We start from the raw sequence: 19,837 nt of genomic DNA on the forward strand, positions 1-19,837 counted from the left end.
TTGATAGTACAGTGCCATCTAGTGACCGCTCACATGAAGCTGGGGAGAAACTGCCAGGGGAAAAAGTCGGCAAGATCAGATCGTGTAGGTTGCAAGGTCACATGGTTCATACCTGCAAAAAGACTGCTTTATGGAAGATCGAGTAAGATGAAGACTGATTCTTTGTACCTTGAGACAGGACTGCTGCAAAAAATGCCTCTTTTGTGAGATTGTGGTTGGAGGTGGTGTGAGCTGTTACAAGAGGATGGCTTTCCTACACAGCCAGCCACAAGTCTGGCACTTGAAAAATTTCTGGTTTCAGTTAGCGATTTAATTACCTTAAGATTTTTGTAAACACTTTTGTTTTTCCAGACGCTGTCATAATCTTTAGGTAAAGGTAAGCATTTAAACATTATATATACATATTTCTTTTCTCTGTTTCTTTGCAGCTTGATCACATACTGCCCCCCCCACTTATGCCTTTTCGAAAATCCAGCAATCCTGAATTCTATTCTGGCTCTGGAAAGTCTTCTAAATTTAAGAGGCAGCTGAGTGCAGATGGAAGACAGCTCAGAAGAGGAAGCCTTGGAGGAGCTCTGACTGGTGAGCCTGGGGCGTGTGTAATGTCACCTGGAGGTTTAGCAACTATGGAGCTGATGGCACCTTGACCCCTGGCATTTGCCTTGTGGCTGAACTCTTTGGGGGTGGCGTGAGCTCCACCGTCTCTCCCGCATGGGTTCCTCGATTGTCAGCGGGGTGAGCTCATGTTTGAGGCTCTACCTCCATGGGGTGCTGGTAGGTGGCTTAGTACAGCCTGAAAATGACCCCTTTCTTGAAATTTTCAGGGATATGGCATTTATCTTGCTGACTTAGCTTGCTGGCTTAAGCATTGTCTGAGACGTGCTCTCATGCATTCAACCATGGGGTCACATACATCTTGTTTCCTCAAGGAACTGAAGTGCACAGGTGGTCCCTTTAGACTTGATTTCATTAGAGTAAAAACAGTTTGGCCTAATTTATCTGGTGAAGTCCTTGTGAGGGAGGAGGGACATTACCAGCTAGCTATTGGCTGTGGCCCTCCCTGCCCTGATAGTGTCTGTGGAAGATGCCAGATGATGGGAGCTGTATGGCAGCAGCAGTCACTGAAGAGTGATTGGTTTTGAGTGTGGAGTGAAATGAATGTGAAAACATTGGGACAGGTTAACTGGCACTTGCTTTGTGTATTTCAAGAAAAAGAATTTTTAAATTTACTAGAATTTGGCAATTAAATATATTCTTGAAGCACACAAGTTCTAACAGTTTGAAGAATGTGTTGTGAAGAGCAGGATATTAAGTACTTGGTGAGAGGGACAATAGATTTCAGTGAATTTAGTGTAAGGGATAAATTTGAGGCTCAACATCTTGTTTTATCTGTTCAAGTGATGTTGACTGATATCAAAATCAAACAGGTGAAATTCAGGTTAGAGAAAATTGAAATGACGTTTACTTGAGATGTGACTGTCTTCTGTCTCTAGATTCTGCACATTGTTCAGAGATGTTTTTGCTTGGGGATAAAAAATGCTGCCCTAGTGGAAAAAGCTGACTCTTCTGCCATAAGTGTCTGGGAAGTGCTTTTAAAGTATTTCCTTTTCTCACTTCCTACCTATGCTGGTAGAAGCTCCAAGAAACTATTGCAATGCTTCTCTTTGTCTGTAATCAGTACCTTAGAATCACCTACAATGCTTATAATGAGTGACAAATAATATTTTTTTTACCTAATTAACTTAAAAAATTAGTTTGTCTCATGCTTTATATAAAGGAAAGACAGATACTACTATAGGAACTTCTTGTGTCACATCAGTGCATTATCATTGCTGTGATTTTTAGTGTCACTAGGGTAAGATTTGCAGTTTCTCTTGCAACTTCATTTTTATTAAGAGTTGTATTATGAAGATTTCAGAAACAATGTAAGAGTATTTGATTTGTATGGACTTTCATAAAAGATAAGTGACTTAAAGCAGTTTGAAGTGTCAGTTTTGCTAACTATGTTGGTGAACTCTCTGGCTTTGCTGGAGTGTTACTACTCTAAAACTAGAAGTGTAGACCAAACTAGTGTTTTACTAAAACTGAAAGTTGCCAAGACACTACTTATTATTTCAGTAGGAATTGGTGTAGGTTTTTAACTTTGTTTTTGTTTAACTTAAAAGTAAGGTGGTGGTCTTTAAAAATTGAACTTTCCTGTGTAAGCCCTCCAGATAAAGAGGGAGAAGGCAGCCTAATCAAAAGCAAATGAAGCAAATGCTGCTGTAGTCTCTGGTCTGTGCTTGAATTATTGCTTGGGGTCTTTATAAAGGGAAATGGATATGCTTTTTTTTCTGCTTGCAATATGTTGTGCAGGGTTTCACGTCAGGATTTGGGAATATGGTATGCAATGGTGTTAAATTGCTTTATTACTAATGCACTTTAAGTGAACCTGAATACCCTAATGGCTTTGGCATCTTAAAATAGCTTAAATATCTTAACAGCTTTCATGATACTGATTAAATTAATAAAAGTCATTCTGATGACAGAAGGTTCTTAATATTCTTTCAAGATTTAAAAAAAAAAAAAATTAAAGAAACCACTGCAGATAGCTATTTTCTAGAATTGTTTCAAATGCTCAGTAATCTGAAGCTAATAGTTTCAGTGTTACCTTGGACTTGTATTTACCTACCTTTATAACATACTTAAGTTTTGGGGTTTTTTTAAGTTTCTTTAATGCTTAGGAGTGGCTCACTGTTCTGGTTTGAAATAACAAGAATCACAATATCACTAAAAAAAAAACCAAACGGGGGAATGAGAAGGCCTGCCATTAAAATGCGTGAGCTGACATGTCCTTGGTTTGGGTTTACTTCTGTGCTCACACAGCCTCTCCATAATTTCTGTTTGAGTCTTAAGGTTTCTGAAAAGATACTCATAGTCCATAAGGGAAAAAAAATATTTGTAAACTGTCATTTGGAAAAGTACTTGATCTTTAATACCACTTTAGAGTGATGACTCTCTTCCTTTATTTGTCTGTTTTGTTGCCTTTGATACTCTTTTTAACGTAAGAGTTAGCTTAACAATGGGTATCAGTTCATTGGAAATTAGTTCTGAAAGGTGTTTTTAAAACTGCTTAAGGTAAGTCTCTTCCTCTGTTGTTCAAAAATGTTACCTTTTCTAAACTACTAGAAATGCATTAAGTGGGGGTAAGTAAAGCAAGAGAGAAGAGTCCTAGTTTACAAATTTGTGGAGTATTCCTATGCTGATGCTTGTTGCTCCCTCCAAATGTTAGAAAATAAGTGAATTGTGCTTTGACTTTCTCTTTGCTCTTAAAAACACAATATTATTGAGCCATCGAGCATAAGTAGTATTAACGATAAAAACAAAAATAAAATTTAATTTGTTTCTATAAAACAGGATAGTTCAAATCCTGCAGGGTGAATACTAATAGAGGTAAATGGATAGGTTTTTTATCTCTGGGAATAGATCCCAAATAAATGAGTTTACTGGGCTTTACAAGAGAGAATAATGTTATGCATGACATATGAGAAGAAATAAAATCTATATTGTTGCAATATATTGAATGAGACTTACAAAACCTGAAGGATTACAGTTATTGAGAACCTACTACTCTGAATTGGTTAAAGTATATTACAAAACCTTTTATATAGGAGTATGAGAAAAATTGAGAATGATGTACAGGGTCTTTCCAGTGGGAAGTAAACACAGGGGTGAGGAGGGTTGGAAACTTGGAGAGGTGGGATGGAAACTGAACTTGCTTTCTACACAGCTTTAAGAAAACTGAAACCCTTTTTTTTTTTTTTTTCTGAATTGCTGAGTCACATTCTCAGTGACAAGCAAAGATTGCCCTTTGGAGTTGAAGGAAATTAAATCAGTGTTTTTGAGAATAAATCTACTATTGCTTCCTGTTGAAAATCGCTGAGGAACCACTGAGATTAAATAAAGTTTGGCCAATAAAAGAAATTAATGTTTCTTCCTGGAGACACCATTATTTTGGAAAAGACACTTCATTCTAATTGTTGTGACAGTATTGCTTTCCTTAATTTTCATCCCCAAGGAGGGGCAAGAGGAAGACTTTTGGAGAAAGAGAGACTGAATTTGGAATGAAAATACTTTATTGGATATGTCCTGCTATTAGTCTAGCAAATTTACTTTTAATAGTTCATGTTGTGAAGTGCTAGCAGTACTGTGTAATAGAAAGAAAGGATGAAATATAGTATTTCATAATGGGAGTTGCTAAACATATGCATTCATGAGATAAAGCAACTTCAGAGTAAAAGTATTTGAAACTAGTTTATGACCAGTTCCTCTTAATTTAAAATGTTGTGTTTCCAAAGAGTTACGAAGTTTTGGGTAGCAAAAACACTTATACAATAATCAGTGTTTGCCTTTCTCCTTTTCTTCTGGTTCTGTATCATAACTCCTGTCCTTTCTCTGTGTGCATGCATTCCCATAACAGTGCTTGTGACATCCTTTACCTGGGAAGTAAACTGGAGCTTTAAAAATTCTACTTGTGCCACAGATGGTGTAAAACACAATCCTTGCACAGTTTGTTCAACTGCAGAATAAGCCCTGTCACAAAGCTGGGCTATAGCTACTTGTTTAATAGCCCTAGATCAAATACAGAGGGAAAGGGTCATTGCTTCAGACGGATGCTGGTGCCCTCTGGATGCAAGGGCATTGGAGGAGTGCTGGACAGACTGAGAGCAAAGTGTGGTCAGGTGAGGTCAGCTCTGTTCTTCTTGGGACAATAGACTTCTGTGCATACACGTATATTTAAATGCCTCTTGCCCCAGCCTTAGATTGCCTTCTTAAGGATTCCTAACAGTGCACAGACGGGGGCTTTAAAACTTGTTTCTAATGAGGAGAAATTGATGTTTAATTAAAGAACTGCTTTTCTGTGGTGGCTGGTTTCTTGATCTCCACGAACTTCAAAGGGCTGTCTACAGTCAGAGGGTTTTTGGCTTAAATTGTCTACAGATTCTAGTTTGCTGTGTTCAGAGGTGTTTAAATAGAATTCATGGTGAAAAGTGATGTGGAAGACTGAGAAATTAAATGAGCTTTTACTGACAGGGGGTTAACCTGGCAAATCACTTGGACAATCAAATTGAATTGGCCTTGCTTTCATGTCCCATTGCAGCTCCTCAGTTTGCACCAGTGTGCGTGCATCTCTGTTCAGCGTCCTCAGTTGCTCTGGTGCAGCATTTGGAGATTGCTATCTCTCTTTCTACTTCTGAAAAGTAGGAGAGCATATTGCTGGGAAGAGTTTGTATTTTTCAGAGCACCGCAGCTACCTCAGTTGTCACTCTACTGTACTGATAAGCTCTGTGTTAGGTATAAAGAACAAAAATACACTGTTACCTATAGTTTGAACTTCTTCTCTTGCCTGTTATCTCATCAATAACTGTCTGGAAACAGACTTCCTGCTAGGCTAATTGTCTCTAATTGTGTGGGGATGTTATCTTAGAATCATAGAATCATAGATTCATTCAGGTTGGAAAAGACCCTTGGGATCATCGAGTCCAACCATCAGCCCTACTCTACAAAGTTCTCCCCTACACCATATCCCCCAGCATCTCATCTAAATGACCCTTAAACACATCCAGGGATAGTGACTCCACCACCTCCCTGGGCAGCCTATTCCACTGTCTGACCACTCTTTCTGGGAAAGATTTTTTCCTAATGTCCAGTCTGAACCTCCCCTGATGCAGTTTAAAGCCATTCCCCCTTGTTCTGTCTCTAATTACCTGTGAGAAGAGACCAGCACCAACCTCTCTATAATGTCCTTTCAGGTAGTTGTAGAGAGTGATGAGGTCTCCCCTCAGCCTTCTCTTGCTCAAACTAAACAGTCCCAGCTCCTTCAATCGCTCCTCACAGGATTTCTTCTCCAGGTCCTTCACCAGCTTCGTTGCTCTCCTCTGCACTCGCTCCAGCACCTCGATATCCCTCTCGTATTGAGGTGCCCAAAACTGGACACAATACTCCAGGTGTGGCCTCACCAGTGCAGAGTACAGGGGGACTATCACCTCCCTACTTCTGCTGGTCACACTATTTCTAATACAAGCCAGGATGCCGTTGGCTTTCTTGGCCACCTGGGCACACTGCCGGCTCATGTTCAGCTGCTTGTCAGTGAGAAACCCCAGATCCTTCTCTTCCAGACAGCTCCAGCCACACCTCCCCAAGCCTGTAGCCATGCAGCGGGTTGTTGTGGCCCAAGTGCAGGACCTGGCATTTGGCCTTGTTGAAGCTCATCCCGTTGACGTTGGCCCACTGATCCTATCTATCCAAGTCTCTCTGTAGAGCCTCCCTATCCTCATGCAGATCGACACTCCTGCTTGGTGTCATCTGCGAACTTACTGATGATACACTCTATGTCCTTATCAAGATCATCAATAAAGATGTTGAACAGAATGGTCCCAACACCGAACCCCGAGGAACACAATCCTCAGGGACAATCAGTTTCCCTGAGGAACGCAATCCTCAGGGAAAATCACGAGGAACAACATCTTGCTAACCTTAAATTGGTCTTACACAAATACTGGTACCTAACACATACAGATTTCATTTTACAGAATCTTTAATCCAAAGATCCTAAAGCACTTTACACTAATGGAGTTACCTCATGATCTAGTGAAGAGCTAAAAACTTAAGAAATCTTGGGATGTATGTATTTTTTATTCTCTAATATTCCTGCTTTGATCAGCTTGCCACATCTGAGTCATCAGTCATTGAAATATGCTCACCAATTATTGCTATTTCCATATAACTAATGTGTGGTTGATTTGAAATGAATTTAGGGATTCTCAGTGTGGTTTTTACATCAGAGATTCATCACTCTACGAACACTAATTAGCAGAAAGATCAACAGCTTTATGGGCCATGAAGAACAAGCTGTTCTCTTATCCATGGTTTGGCATGTGCTGGCAGGACTTGCAAGGGGAAGTTTTTTCCCATTCATACAGGGGAGCGGTTGGCAGTGGTAGAAATCCAGAGTTTTCACAAATGTTATGCTGTATAAATTTTTCTTTCATTAACATTGTTGAAAATGCCGATTAGTTCATTAAGCCTTACAATGCAAAATATTTGGTACAGCTTCATGGATGGAGAAAATTGGGCATAAAATCACGTGACTTTCACCTTGAAACCTCTTTGGAATTGGTACCTTCCTATTCCATACAGCTGCTTATCATAACTATGATGTGATTATTTTAGTGGCAACATTTAAAAAAGATTATTTTTATTAATGGTGGCCAGTTGGTGTAGATGAGGGAAGTGTTCCCTGTTTCCTCTGTACAATATCAAAATTGTTTCCCTTCTTCCAGTTATGGGACTAATTATGCATGTGCATCTCCATAAAAAGCCCTGTGATTTCATAGCTGTCTTTGGGGATACCACTTGGTGGGCTCTGTTGGCTTGTCTCCAGCTCCAGAACCCAGGGTGCCATGGCATGCAGGGGAAGGATGGCAGCCAGTGCCCAAGCTCTATCAGATGTGCCTTTTTGTAGGAAACTTTACTTCCTGCATTTTCTTCCACTCGTATATCAGAGCAGAAGTATGTTTCAAAATGCTTTCATCTTCATGACGTGTGACAGGACTGGATATACTCAGTTTAGAAAGTCTTTTCAACTGCACCTGCCTGAGGGCCCTCCCCCACCGCAACAGAGGGAGGGTAGCAGCCCAGCACCAGTGTTAACACCACTCGGGTCCTGGCTACAAAAAGTGGGAAGGTTCAATAGCCAGGTGGCACAATATGGTTTATTCAGTAGCACTGCCTACCCATAGTGTCCTGGAGTCTTTTCACTGCCTTCCTCAAAGGCTTCCTTGAAGCACTCTACCACGTGTTAAACTTCTTCCAGAATTAGTAGAAAGAGATAGAAGTGAGCTATTCTATAATTACAGAGAAAATGTTTTTTTTTAAAGCAGGCAGTATAAAGCTGTCTTCTACAGATGAAGTAAATCTAATCTGCTATAAAATACGCATTTTTAAATGGTTCTCTGTGCACTGGTGGTTGAGATGACATTAGGTTATATTTGTCATTGTCAGTTTCCTTCATCATTTAAGGCTTCAATCAACCTGCATAGTTGAGTTGATTTTTACTTTCCTGTGCACCTAGCAAGAGAGTTTCCATATTCTTTGACATGTCTGGAGTCTGCATGTTGTAATAGTCTGAGATGAGAACAGATGATATGGTATTCCTGTCTCATTATTTTCCTTTAACTCACTGATTGGTGCTTAATCATGCTTGTATCATCAGAACATGAGAAGTTGATTGTTGTTGAGATCAAAGCAAACTGTAGCAGTAGAATGCCTAATTAGCAGACATACTTGCAGCTTGACTGTTTTGAAGGGTGGAGAAGTACAGTTTAACCCTCCTTGGGATGCTTATAAAAGCAGCTTGAAAGTTGTTAAGAATCATTTGTCATAGTGAAAAATAAAAAGTGGAGAAAACAAATATGCATATTAAATTTCTGAAGTTTGAGTTATAGCTCCTTGAATATGCCAAGAGCGGTTGAATTAGCTGGCTCAAGTATGCTTAGCAGTGTAAGTGGAGAAGCACATGAAAGAACTTTCCTGGACTTAATTTAATCAGCTGACTATCTGAATCTGAGCTCTGTGAGGCTGCAGTCCTGTTATTGCTAGTACCTAAGCTCATTAATTCAAAACTGTCCCTGCAGTGTATTTATAAATAAATATAATTGCACATCAAGACTGCATTATCCTTACACCTAGAGGCTTAAGTATTCCTTTTTCACCTATGGACTCTGTTGAGTGGATATTGTGAAGCCAGTGGTCTAACCACAAGTGGAGGGAAATTGTACCTGCTTGCTCCAAGATGGATGTTTTAACAGAAGTTGAGTGTATAGCTTGAGAAATGTTTGAGAAGAGAGAAAAGCACTTTCTATGCTTAATCCTTAGAACGAAGGTTGAAGGCATGAGTGGAAAAGTTTAGATGTTTTCCAGAGAAAACAGGGGCAGGCTTTTCTATTAGGAGACTTCACCTTCTGAAAAATGGCTGTAAGCATATAGTTACAAATATTTTTTAATTATGTGGCACAGCAACATATATGTGAAACAAAACCAGAGGTCATAGTAGGGACTGTAGAGAAAGTATTGTGTTGACACATTACTTCATGCTTGTCATCTGTAATAGGGTCACAGGGCATTTTCTTCATAGTGCAATGGAAGGTGTTTGTATCTTATCACAATTTCTGTGAAGCAGGTAGCAAAAAACCAAATGTTGAGATGGTAGAGTTGGGAGCCAAGAATATTGGCAGCTGACTGAAGGAGCTGTTCACGTAGTGGTTGAACTCAGCAACAGTGAGTTTTCTGAAGCTCTTAAAATTAGAGCGTATGTATTCTAGGCAGAACTTTGTTGCAAGTCTGCCAGTACTTAGAGTTGCAGATAAGAGTTATCTGTGAGCTCTTGGTGTGCAAGATTCTTGATTTTGCAATACCGACTCTATATTAGAAGGAGCAATGCAGCTGTCTCATCACTTAGGTGTAGTCCAGTTTAATGTGCTTTTGGTAGCATCATGTGTTTAGTCTGAACCATAAACTTCTGGGTTTTTTTTCCTATTATCCGAGTTTCAGAACTGGACCTTCAAATTTTTCTAGAACAGGTGTAAATTGCAAGAAAGGGTGAAAGAGAAGCAGAAATATCTGTGTATTAGGGTTGTATTGTAGAATGAACCACCAATCCGCAAGTTTTGGAGATACATATTAGAAGTATGGGAAAAAGGCTCTATTTGTTTGTAAGATAAAGAAAAGGAAGTAGCAGAATGTGCCCATCTCTGAGCTCACTGATAAATCAGGTATCTCCAGTATTTCAGTAGAGTTGGGAGGTGGGGAAGTAGAGTTGTAAGTGATAACTTCAGGCTGTAGGGTTTTTTTTAATCATGTAGATATCAGTGTTACTGTCTGGCTAACACTGTTATTGTGGTAGATGTTTTTGGTATGGAAAACTTTAAAAAAATCCAAGCAAACAAAAACTCCAAAACCAAAAAACCAAACACCGCCCTCGCCTCTGGAATCTAAATAGTACTAGAGATTTGCTGATGATCCCCAGTGCCTTCCAAATATTTTATTGCTATCACAGTACTTCAGTAATAGATTGTAAATCATTAAAATATAAATGTAACTTCAGTGAGTATCTGTTAGTAGAGGAATGTTGAGTAATTTCCATATAAGCAAATTGTCTTTTAGGTGTCTTTCAGTGAGAGAGATTTGTTAAAAACATGGAAATGATATTTATTTCTGGGAGGAGAACTAACTGTATGTGATGATTTACTCTTGGTAATTGACTTATAAACAGCCTTGATTCTGAATCCCTTTGTAGTTAACGGACGCTTGATTTTTTTTTTTATTCTATATACTTTTTGGATACAGATCTATACCTGCATCCTACTAATTTCTGGTCCAAAACTGGATGTGTTTTGCCAATACTGATGAAATTTTAAGACAGTTTTATTGTTTGTTTGGTTTTTTTTTTTTTTTAAGATAATAATCTCACCCCAAAGTTTTGCCTTTGGTGGGCCACATTTATTTCATGCATGACCAGATAAATACTGCTACTCCATCTAATTTGAGAAAATGAAACCCAGATAGAGCATTTTAAGGAGATTTTGTAGTACATCAAAAAGTAAAAAATATGAGGACTCTAATAGGATTTTTTACCGGGACTTCTTGTACAGTAATAAAAGAAATGATAATTGAATCAGTTGTATTTATAGGCTTAACTGAGTGATGTTATGTTTAGTGGACAGATTGGTTGGAAGAAAAATTTAACCTCTTGCATCAGACTGGGAGATTGGCATTGTCCATTAACTTCAGCCATGTGCAGCTGAGTAATATGCAAAATGTGCTAGTTTTCTTAAGTTGTGGGCAATAAAAGAGGCATGAATAAAATGGTAACTCTTTTTTGTCTCCTGGTAGTCATTTGAAGTTTAAGCAAAGTTTGTTGATACAGCCACAGTAAAATAAGGCAAAATATTGAAAAGTTTCCTAATGATGCCTTTAAATCCATCCACTATGATTTTACTTTATAATTACTGCTAATGGGAATTACGGGCTTTAATTCCACCCGCCACTGATGTGAGAATAAACCCTAAAATTTACAGCCTCCACCTCATTTCCTATAGCTGGGCTGTCTGCAACAGTTGAATTTGAAGCAATAAAGCAGAGTGCCCTAACCTGATGGTAAAATGTTAATGTGGAAGGCTCTTCACCTTTTACCTGGCACGTTTCTGAAGCTGTAGTGAGGCTTTGCATATCTGTGGGACTGAAAGTGATAGTACGTGGCCTCCAGCTTTGATTTCCACTTCCCACTGCTCCTGCTGCCCAGGCCGTTTGTGCATGGCTGTGGCTGCTCTGCGATGTGCTGGAGCTGCCACTGCTGCTGGGGAGCTGAGATGGCAGGGGGTGGCTTAAGTCTTTCCTCCATTCGCAGTGAGACCTGTCAATGACCTGTTTTGTCTGGGTTTTTGGGAGAAAAGCAGAAAGAGTAGGAAGATGGAGAAGTATCCGACTGTGTTTCAGTGCATTTCTATGACCTAGAGTGATGTGCAGTAGGGTCCAGTTTTGTCTTCCACCATGGCTTGTTCCTGTTGCTGTGAGGTAGCTCATGCTCATAAGGCTCCCCAAAGAGAGGTGTGGAGTAAGCAACCCACTTGAAACTGTGCTTGGCAAATGTGTCTCGACCACTGAAGTCAGTTCTTGAGATAAGATTAGTTATTTCTTTACCTCAAAGTAGTGAGGGAAAAGAATCTAACTTTCTGAATGACTTTTAAATAATCTGCACTTATGTCCTAAATATATATAATTGATTTATCAAAACAATTAAATGAGATAAGTATTTCCTGGCCCTTGCCGTAAAGATGGCAAGGGGCTAATTTGAAGGCTGCTATTTCACAACAGCTAACACAAACACATTGATGCTTGCATCAGTTCAGTCTGTGGTACACTGTAATCATATGCACAGCTTCTGGTTTGGACTCATTGTGTCCATAGTTACTGTCAACCCAAACCCAGTTGCTTTCATTTAAGCAAAGTACATACCTGTCTTCCATTTACAGTTGTGTAATAGAGAACTGCTTTTAATATTTTCATTAAAAAATATTTCTGTAAACAAATATTTCCATCAAAAGCTTCCAAGATGCTTGGTCTGCATTTATCTTTGCATTTTGACTAATTACAAAACAGACTTTCCAGCAGTGCAAGCTACATTTTCCTAAATCCTTATGTAAAGGCAAAAACTTACTTGCGTGCCAGGTTTTCCCCATCATGTGCAATTGTTAGACTGCTGAAGATTTGAGACAAGTAATTTCTAAATCATAACTGAAAATGGAAAATTTTTAGGTATTGGATTTAAATTCATCTAGTAATTCTCAGCCATTCCATTAGGATATGGATTTGAGAGGGGAAAAAAGGACAGGAGTACTTCAGTAGCAGGAAATATTCTTCTAACTACAATAAAGCGAAGGCCACCTTCTGTGACTAATCTTTGAGGAAGTGTATGTGGCTTTTTAGTCTCTTTTGGCCATATACAGTAAGTCATACAACAAATGTGCACACATTGGATGAAATAGAAGGAAGAAGTAACAAAGATTCTGCTTGGACTTTCTACAAATATCCATTATAAAGGAAGCTAGACATACAAGAGGCAAGTTCAAGGGGAAGATGACACTGAACTCCAGTGATGTGTTCCCTATGTCCACTCACAATTATGTAATACTGTTAAATAATGCTAAGTTATTACCATTACATAATCAACATAAGTCACCTTTCATCAAAATGTGTTTAGATAAATGTGCTGGACTAACGAGGATTGCATTCAGATGTGGGAAGAGATGCCATTGGTTACAAACAGTGTTGTGACTTTAGGCTGTCTTGATAGTTTCAGCCACAGGAAGGGTTGCAGAGATGCCAGCAAAGCCTCTGCAGAAGTCATGGGAGGAAGTCAAAGGCCATTTTGGGATTGAATGGGACAGCAGTAGGGGAGCTGTATCAGTAGGTGACTCATCTGTATCAATAGCTGATGAAAGTTGTAAGAAAATTGCTACCAGTGTGGCAATGCTCTGTTGTTAAATGGAGATCACCCTAGACACAGGCAGTGTTTATGTGCTTTGTAAGGGCCAAAATGCTGAATTAACATGGAAGGGATGAGGTGGAGTTGAGGTGAGGTCTTCCTCTCTGTCCCCCACAAGTCAGTTCACTCAAAAAGGAAAGTAGCTGCTTGGAGGATTAAACTTGAAAGCAGAAATGAATGCAATGTGAAAATCATTAATGCATTTCAACTCAAGTTTTATGTGTAATACTGATATTTAAATCACTTAAGAGCAAGGAAAAGCATAGATATGTGCAAATTCAAGGGGTTATTAAAATCTAAAAGGGGGAAAATGCATACAGTTATGAATGAAATTGTGGCAGGAAAAAGTGTAGGAGTACTATAGCCTCAAGAAAAAGTGGATAATCTAAGGGGATTACTGAATTTTTTTTTTTAATGGAGCAATACAAAGAGTTGCTGACTAACTCATTGTGGGCAGGGGCTGTTTTATTGTGTGGTGATTTAATGCAGTGGCACCCTAATCCCTCAAAGAAATCAGATTGGGTTTTGGAAGAAATCTTCTTTTTTTCTGTAAGAAATGTTGATGTTCCATTTGGTTTTGGAAGTGAAAAAGCCTCATTGTATTCCTGTGAAGTATGAACAACTTTTCTGATTTTAGGAAGCACAGAATTAAAGGTACAGTTGTTATTTTCTGGATGTTTTGTTGCAGTTGGCATTGCTGTTGATAACTGCTTATCTCCTGGTAGTGTATCTCTGTGTAAAGGTTAGTGTTATTAACAGATCAGAGTTTTACCTGTTACCATCTTTCTGCATGAACCATGGCTATTTTTGCTTCCATAGAAGGCATATTTATTATATGCTATTTCTGTGTTGAAAAGTGTAGATGGATGTACTATGAAAAGAAGAACTAGAGTTCTAGATAGTCTGACGCTTGCCTTAATTTCGGTGTGTTGTGAAATCTGCGTTGCCCTTGAGGGTCCCATTTGGGGTAAGGATGGGAGGAGAGATCATTCCAGCATCACACATGCTCACATTTTCACTGGCAATTTCAATCATGTCAGCTCCCTAAATAGGTACTTCACAGTATTCTAGAGGATAATCATGCAGGAGAAATAATGGAATGTTCAGTGAATTCTTACAGTGCAGACACTGGCCCTGATGCTGACTTAATCTACTCTGCTTTCTTGTCAGTCAGGCAAAGTCCTACAGTTGATGAAAGGGCTTAGTACAAGATTTTGTTGTTGTAAAGGGTAGGATTACCTCTCCTCTAGCCTCTGCGCCAAAATATCTTAGACTTTCTTTCAGATGTTTGAGCAAGATAAAAACTGGGTAAAATATAGGTGCCTGTAAAGGACAAAGAATAAAGGTTAGAGATGTTCTGTGTCAGCCTAGCCCTGCACATGGTAAGGTACAGGGCGCTCTACTCTGCTGGCTGACTGACATGAACAGGAATCACAGTGTTAGCTCTCCATGTTTTGGATCTGGCTCCCATTTAAAACAAAAAGTAAGTTCAAGCATTAATGGTAACACTTATTTCTCATATGCCTTTCTCTTCCTAGACCTCATTGACTTGTTATTTAAACATTTTTGGCTTGGGATCCAAACCTAAGAAAACTACATTAATTTATGGACAAAACACAAATGATTGCCTTCCTTTTTTTTCTTGGGAAGCTCAGTGGGATTCATCTGAAATGAAAATTAAGGCAGTCTGGGAAAGGCTTAGTGTCTGCCAATGGATTTCAAGGCTAGTTTCAAACCTCTACTAGAAAGTGCATTGGTTAACCAAAGAGTGATGCTCTTCCCCAGTTTTAGAACAAGCGTTATTAAAACAGACCTGTTTCTTGCCTGCATTCTCCTTTGTTCTAAAGATCAGATGAAAACTATTGCTTTTCAAATATTGGTTCCTACAATGATAAAATACACTAACAGTATGCTTACAGTGATCAAGTTACAAATTGTTTTAACATCATTTTCCTGGTGGCTTCTAGAGTGGGTTAATACAGAGTTTCTAAGGGGGATTTGTGTAATGTATGTCTACTTGACAAAATAGATGTTGCCAAAGCATTTTACTGGTGTTACCATCAGTGGTATGATGTCTTCTTTGAAGCTGTCTTGACTTTGCTGAAATTTTAGGAGCCTTCTTGCAGGGTTTCATTACTGTGTTTGTAGTCTGCATTCTAGCCTGAGAGATTTTTGTAACTGGGACCCAGCACTAGGAAGTGTCTGGTTTCACACCAAAAACCTCATCTTACCATTGACTCTCAGGAGCGGAGTCAAAAAGCAAGTAAAGAAAATGTGTAGAGTTCTTTTAATCTGGCAAGCATTAAAGAAATAAAACATACCTGTTTAAATGCAAGGTATGTATAACTTAGTTTTTTCCATCCACTTTTTAATTTTCCTTTTCCTGCCCGGATGAGGTGGAGTTAACCTTCTGAGGTGGTAGATATAAACTGTAACTGACTGCATATGTCATTGGTATATTCCAGGATTGACATCAATGGAATATCAAAAATGTGGACATTGCAATAAATGCCGTAAGCTTTTGGTGTCATCCTTTTAGTTGAGGATGGTGGGAGCCTATGCAAAAAGGTAACTAGATTTTGATTAGAAACAGGCAGAGAGAGCAGATGGGAAATTAATTCAGTTTTTCCAGTTCTGGAAAATGTTACCCTGGATAATTGGGCAAGAAACCACAGCTTTGCTGTATATCTTTCTTCTAGTTGCAGGCAAGCTGTTAGTAAATTGGGTGAAAAATGTCTATGGATCCTGCTGGTAACAAAGAACAATAGCACATTTTGAAGAGTAATTGGGAAGCATTAAAAAGACTATCCTGTGCTGCTGCTTGGGAGCTATCTAGCTCACAAGACAGTCAGTTTCCAGAGACCTCAGCAACTGTGGATCTGCTGTTAAAAATGAGGATATGAAGCTGGGGCCTTTGATTTCCTGGCAAACCTGTGCCCATCTACCAGGGTGCAAATCATGTGTCTGTGGTCACACAAATGCACTTACACTTCATAGTTCTCTGAGGTGACAAGATTAATGAGGTGGGAATTAGTAATTTCAGGAAACAAATGTTTAGGATGTGTGGTTTGGAAGATGGTTTTCATTTCAACTGTTCAATCAAAATCTTGCATTGTGTTCTTGAACCTAGATTGGATTTAGACAAGGAAAATATTTTGAATTGTTGCTTTGCATCAGTTTGTTGGTGTTCTAAGAGAAGTCAGTTGCTTTAGTAGTGTGATTGTCTCACTTTTGCATAGTTTTCAGAGATAACTAAGAACTTAAGGTGGACATTTGCTAAGACCATTTGCTTGTCCTGTTCCTTGACAGTGGCTGAAAGTAAGCAAAAAGGAGTGGTATCATTACATGCTTGTCCCTCTTAATGTAATTCCCTGAATATTCTCCCTGCTGCTGGCTTGCAGCTCAGGGTCTTCCTGAGTCAGAGATGCTCTCTAGTACCTGTGGGGAGACATCCAGACTGAGTGGTAGTGCTTTGATAGGGGGTCTGACCTTCCATTGCACGGGGTCCGAGCTTGCCTGGCTGTGATGGTTTAGCCCCTGCCGGGGTCTGAGACCACGCGGCCGCTGCCCCTCCCCCACAAAGGGAATGAAATACAAAGCCCCAAGACTGAAATAAGGAAAGGTTTAATACAACAGTGCAATAGCAACACAACCAACAACAACAATAACAGTAATAGTGATAGCAATGAACAGAGCAAAATAGCTACCAAATACAGCAGTTTGAAGCACGATGTACAAAACCACGAGTGCACCGCGCTCCCGCGCCAGGAAAATGTGACCTGCCAGGATGTGAGGTCCGCATGGTATCTGAATAACCCGGCTAGAGCTCCCCCCCACTGCTGGGGAAACTTAACCCTATCCTGGTTAAACCAGGGCACTGGCTCACAGCTAGGCGGTGAGCATAACAACCGCTGAGGAGGGGTGTATCAACCACTCCCCGAGAGCCCCATGCGAGTGCTCCTGAGGAATGGCTGGCTTACGCCTTGGTGGTCTCCCCTTACTTGGGACACTAGGCAAGGATACTTTCTTGGGAATTGAGTTGATACCTATTAGGTAGATCATAAGGTTTTTTGGAATAGAAGCAGAATAGTCCCCACTCACAGGGTGGTGTAATTGTTATCCACATAGTAAGTGCCTTACTCCGGTAAACCTCACGTTGTATCTCGGACTTGTGACCTTATTCCTTCAAGCGGTAGATAGTGGCATATTTTTATTTTATTTTTATTTTAATTGTTATTTTATTTTTATTTTTGGCTAGCCTTTAGAACTTAGTTTCTTTGGTTCAGACCCACCATTCTGGATGTTTGCATCTGTTGTTGCATTAATTGTGTTTCTAGGTATGAAAAAGGTACACTTGAGACAATATTGAAAAAATTAATTTGCTTCAGAGAAGTGTAGCTTGTGGAAGGGTGATATGAACAGCTAGCAAGTGAATAGTAGAAATTCTGTTTTGATGGTTAGGGCTGTAGTGAAAGAAACAAATGTTTTAGAGTGGTAAGAGCATTATAGTAAACTCTGTCCATTGTATTGCCTCATCTGTAACATCTGATACTTTAACACACTCTTTCTCAACTTGACAGGCAAGTATCTGCTTCCCAATGCAACCGGACAGCAGCAGTGGCAACCTGTAGAAACCTCAAATCTTGTTCGCATGCACTACCAAGCACTTGGGCAGTCAGCACCTTCGCTTACTGCTGGTTTGGTGAGTAATTATTTTCAAAGCTAGGAGTGTACAAAAAAATGGTATTGCATCTCTGTATCTGTTGGTGGGGGGATGGGGATCAAACCAGAACTTATTTCCAGATCTACCTCTCCGCCTTAAGCTGCATTGTTAAAGTACCTAATGCATTCCTGCATACAACATTGCTTAATATGTTCAGTGCAGCAGAATAATGTTTATGGTCGTAGTAATTCTGAATTAGGTTACTGGATTTTGCATAAAGTCTGGGATGACTGTTGCATTAATGTTGCTGTTTGCATTTAAATTATTTCTTTCTAAAAAAAACCCCAAACAAAACAAAAATAAAAGGCATAAAAGGTGTGCTTTTTAATGGAAGGTAACTGTCCTTTTTCCTGAGCATTCGTTTCTATCAATGTCTTTGTTTCCACTTTCTGCAGGACTCTGTCCTCACGGGAACATGGGGTTGTATGAAGCATGAGGTTAATTAAGTCTTTGGGATAAAGATTATAAGGGAAGAGGAGGGGGAAGAGATGCCTCATACACAAACTTCCAGCTTTTTATTTTCAAGCATCTATTATGCTGCTTTGTGCTTCTGTATATTAAGATCTTAAGAAGTGTTGAAATTTAATGAAGGACCCCATATACTAGCCTATTTCTTTTTTTTTCGAAGAATTACTTTAATGATTGTATTTCTTGTTGTACAAAAAAGCAGAAAAGTTATATTAATCTTTCCCCTCCTTCCCGCTTCTGCCTTTTGGCTGGTTATTAAAACTTTGCTGATCCATGTCTACTTTCTAAGGGAAACTTGTTTGTTTGTTTGTATTTTTTTTTTTTTAACACAATGTTCAGGTTAAAGAAGGCTATGATCAGACAATGCTGAACAGATAGCACCATGCCAGTTTTTCATATCATACTGGTATGTAGATGGCTGGTTTCTGCATGAGACTATCTGAAATAGTATTTCACTTCAGGTGCAACAAATCTGCACTTATAAATGTAATCATAGTTTCCGCGTAGTGGTGGTAATTGTGTCTCTTTGAGGCCGATGTGGTTTATTGGACTCCACACCTGTTACAAATACTTGATTCTATTGGAAGTTCTATGTTTTGAGCCCTGATACTTCCAGGGAATTCAGTATCAATGTATGTATTTTTGTTTTCTAGTTTGTTAGGAGAAACATAGTTCATTGTGAAGGAAGTATTTGGATTATGTATAGTTGAAATGAAAAGGAAAATAGATTAATGGTCAGTAATCAACTTAAACTGCATCAAACTCAAACTGCATTTTTTTCCTTCTTTTCTGTAGTTGGGAATTAAAATAATTTCTTCTAATGATCTAAATTAACTAAATTTAAGAACTGCTGTGTTTCTATTTGATTCTCTGTTTCTGTTTGCACAACTATTAGGTGTAATGCTACTAGCATCATTGTGCTTTTGTTTTGGTGTAATGCTTAAACTATAGGAAGAGGAATATTCAGCAGCATTTTGACAATAAGTATTTTAAATGGTCATAAAACAACAGTCTAATGAAAAATTCAGTGAGCCATGCTTCCTTAAGGGCCTTTCACTCATCACCTATTGAGTTTTATGGTATATTTGTTTGCCACAGATGTCTTCCTTCCTGTCTCTCCACATCTTTTATCTGAGCCTGAGTGCACCTTCTTTGATGCTGGTGCAAAAGCAGGTGAGAGCCTTTTTTGCAGGCAGATCTGAGCAGGCTGTGCACGGGGTGGAGATGCAGGTTCCTCAGAAGTATTTATTTCTTATCTGGAACTGCTGATCAGACTTGCCTCCTAAGGATATTACATTGTCACATAGGCAGAGCTCTTTTCAAGCCTTCTCTGACAAATACTTTGCTGTCAGACTTCCCAAAGACTCTGGCCGTTGCTTAAAAGGGGCCGTAAGTTAGGGGTCACTTGCCCTCCTCCCCCCCCTTTTTTTTTTGGTCTTGGTTCTGTGCTTTGACAGAGTCGAGTTTGGGAGGCTTAACATTATGTTCAAGTAATGGGAGCTTTTAATTATATTTAGGAAAGAGTTTGATGTTACACAGAAGATACTTGTATGAAGAATTCC

At 39.2% G+C, this 19,837-nt stretch overlaps 1 protein-coding gene across 1 annotated transcript in view; it reads left to right on the forward strand.

Annotated features, from left to right (window-relative positions):
• The first annotated feature begins 463 nt into the window (after window positions 1–463).
• The window catches only part of MAST4 (microtubule associated serine/threonine kinase family member 4), a 244,213-nt gene continuing 224,839 nt past the window's right edge, over window positions 464–19,837 (forward strand). The window contains exons 1-2 of the mRNA XM_074855037.1: window positions 464–582; window positions 17,665–17,786. Coding sequence (XP_074711138.1) covers window positions 17,736–17,786 — 51 coding nt within the window. The 5' untranslated portion in view covers window positions 464–582; window positions 17,665–17,735. The remainder of the gene's footprint in view (window positions 583–17,664; window positions 17,787–19,837) is intronic.

This window comes from Strix uralensis, chromosome Z (assembly GCF_047716275.1).
Source record: "Strix uralensis isolate ZFMK-TIS-50842 chromosome Z, bStrUra1, whole genome shotgun sequence".
NCBI lineage: Eukaryota > Metazoa > Chordata > Aves > Strigiformes > Strigidae > Strix > Strix uralensis.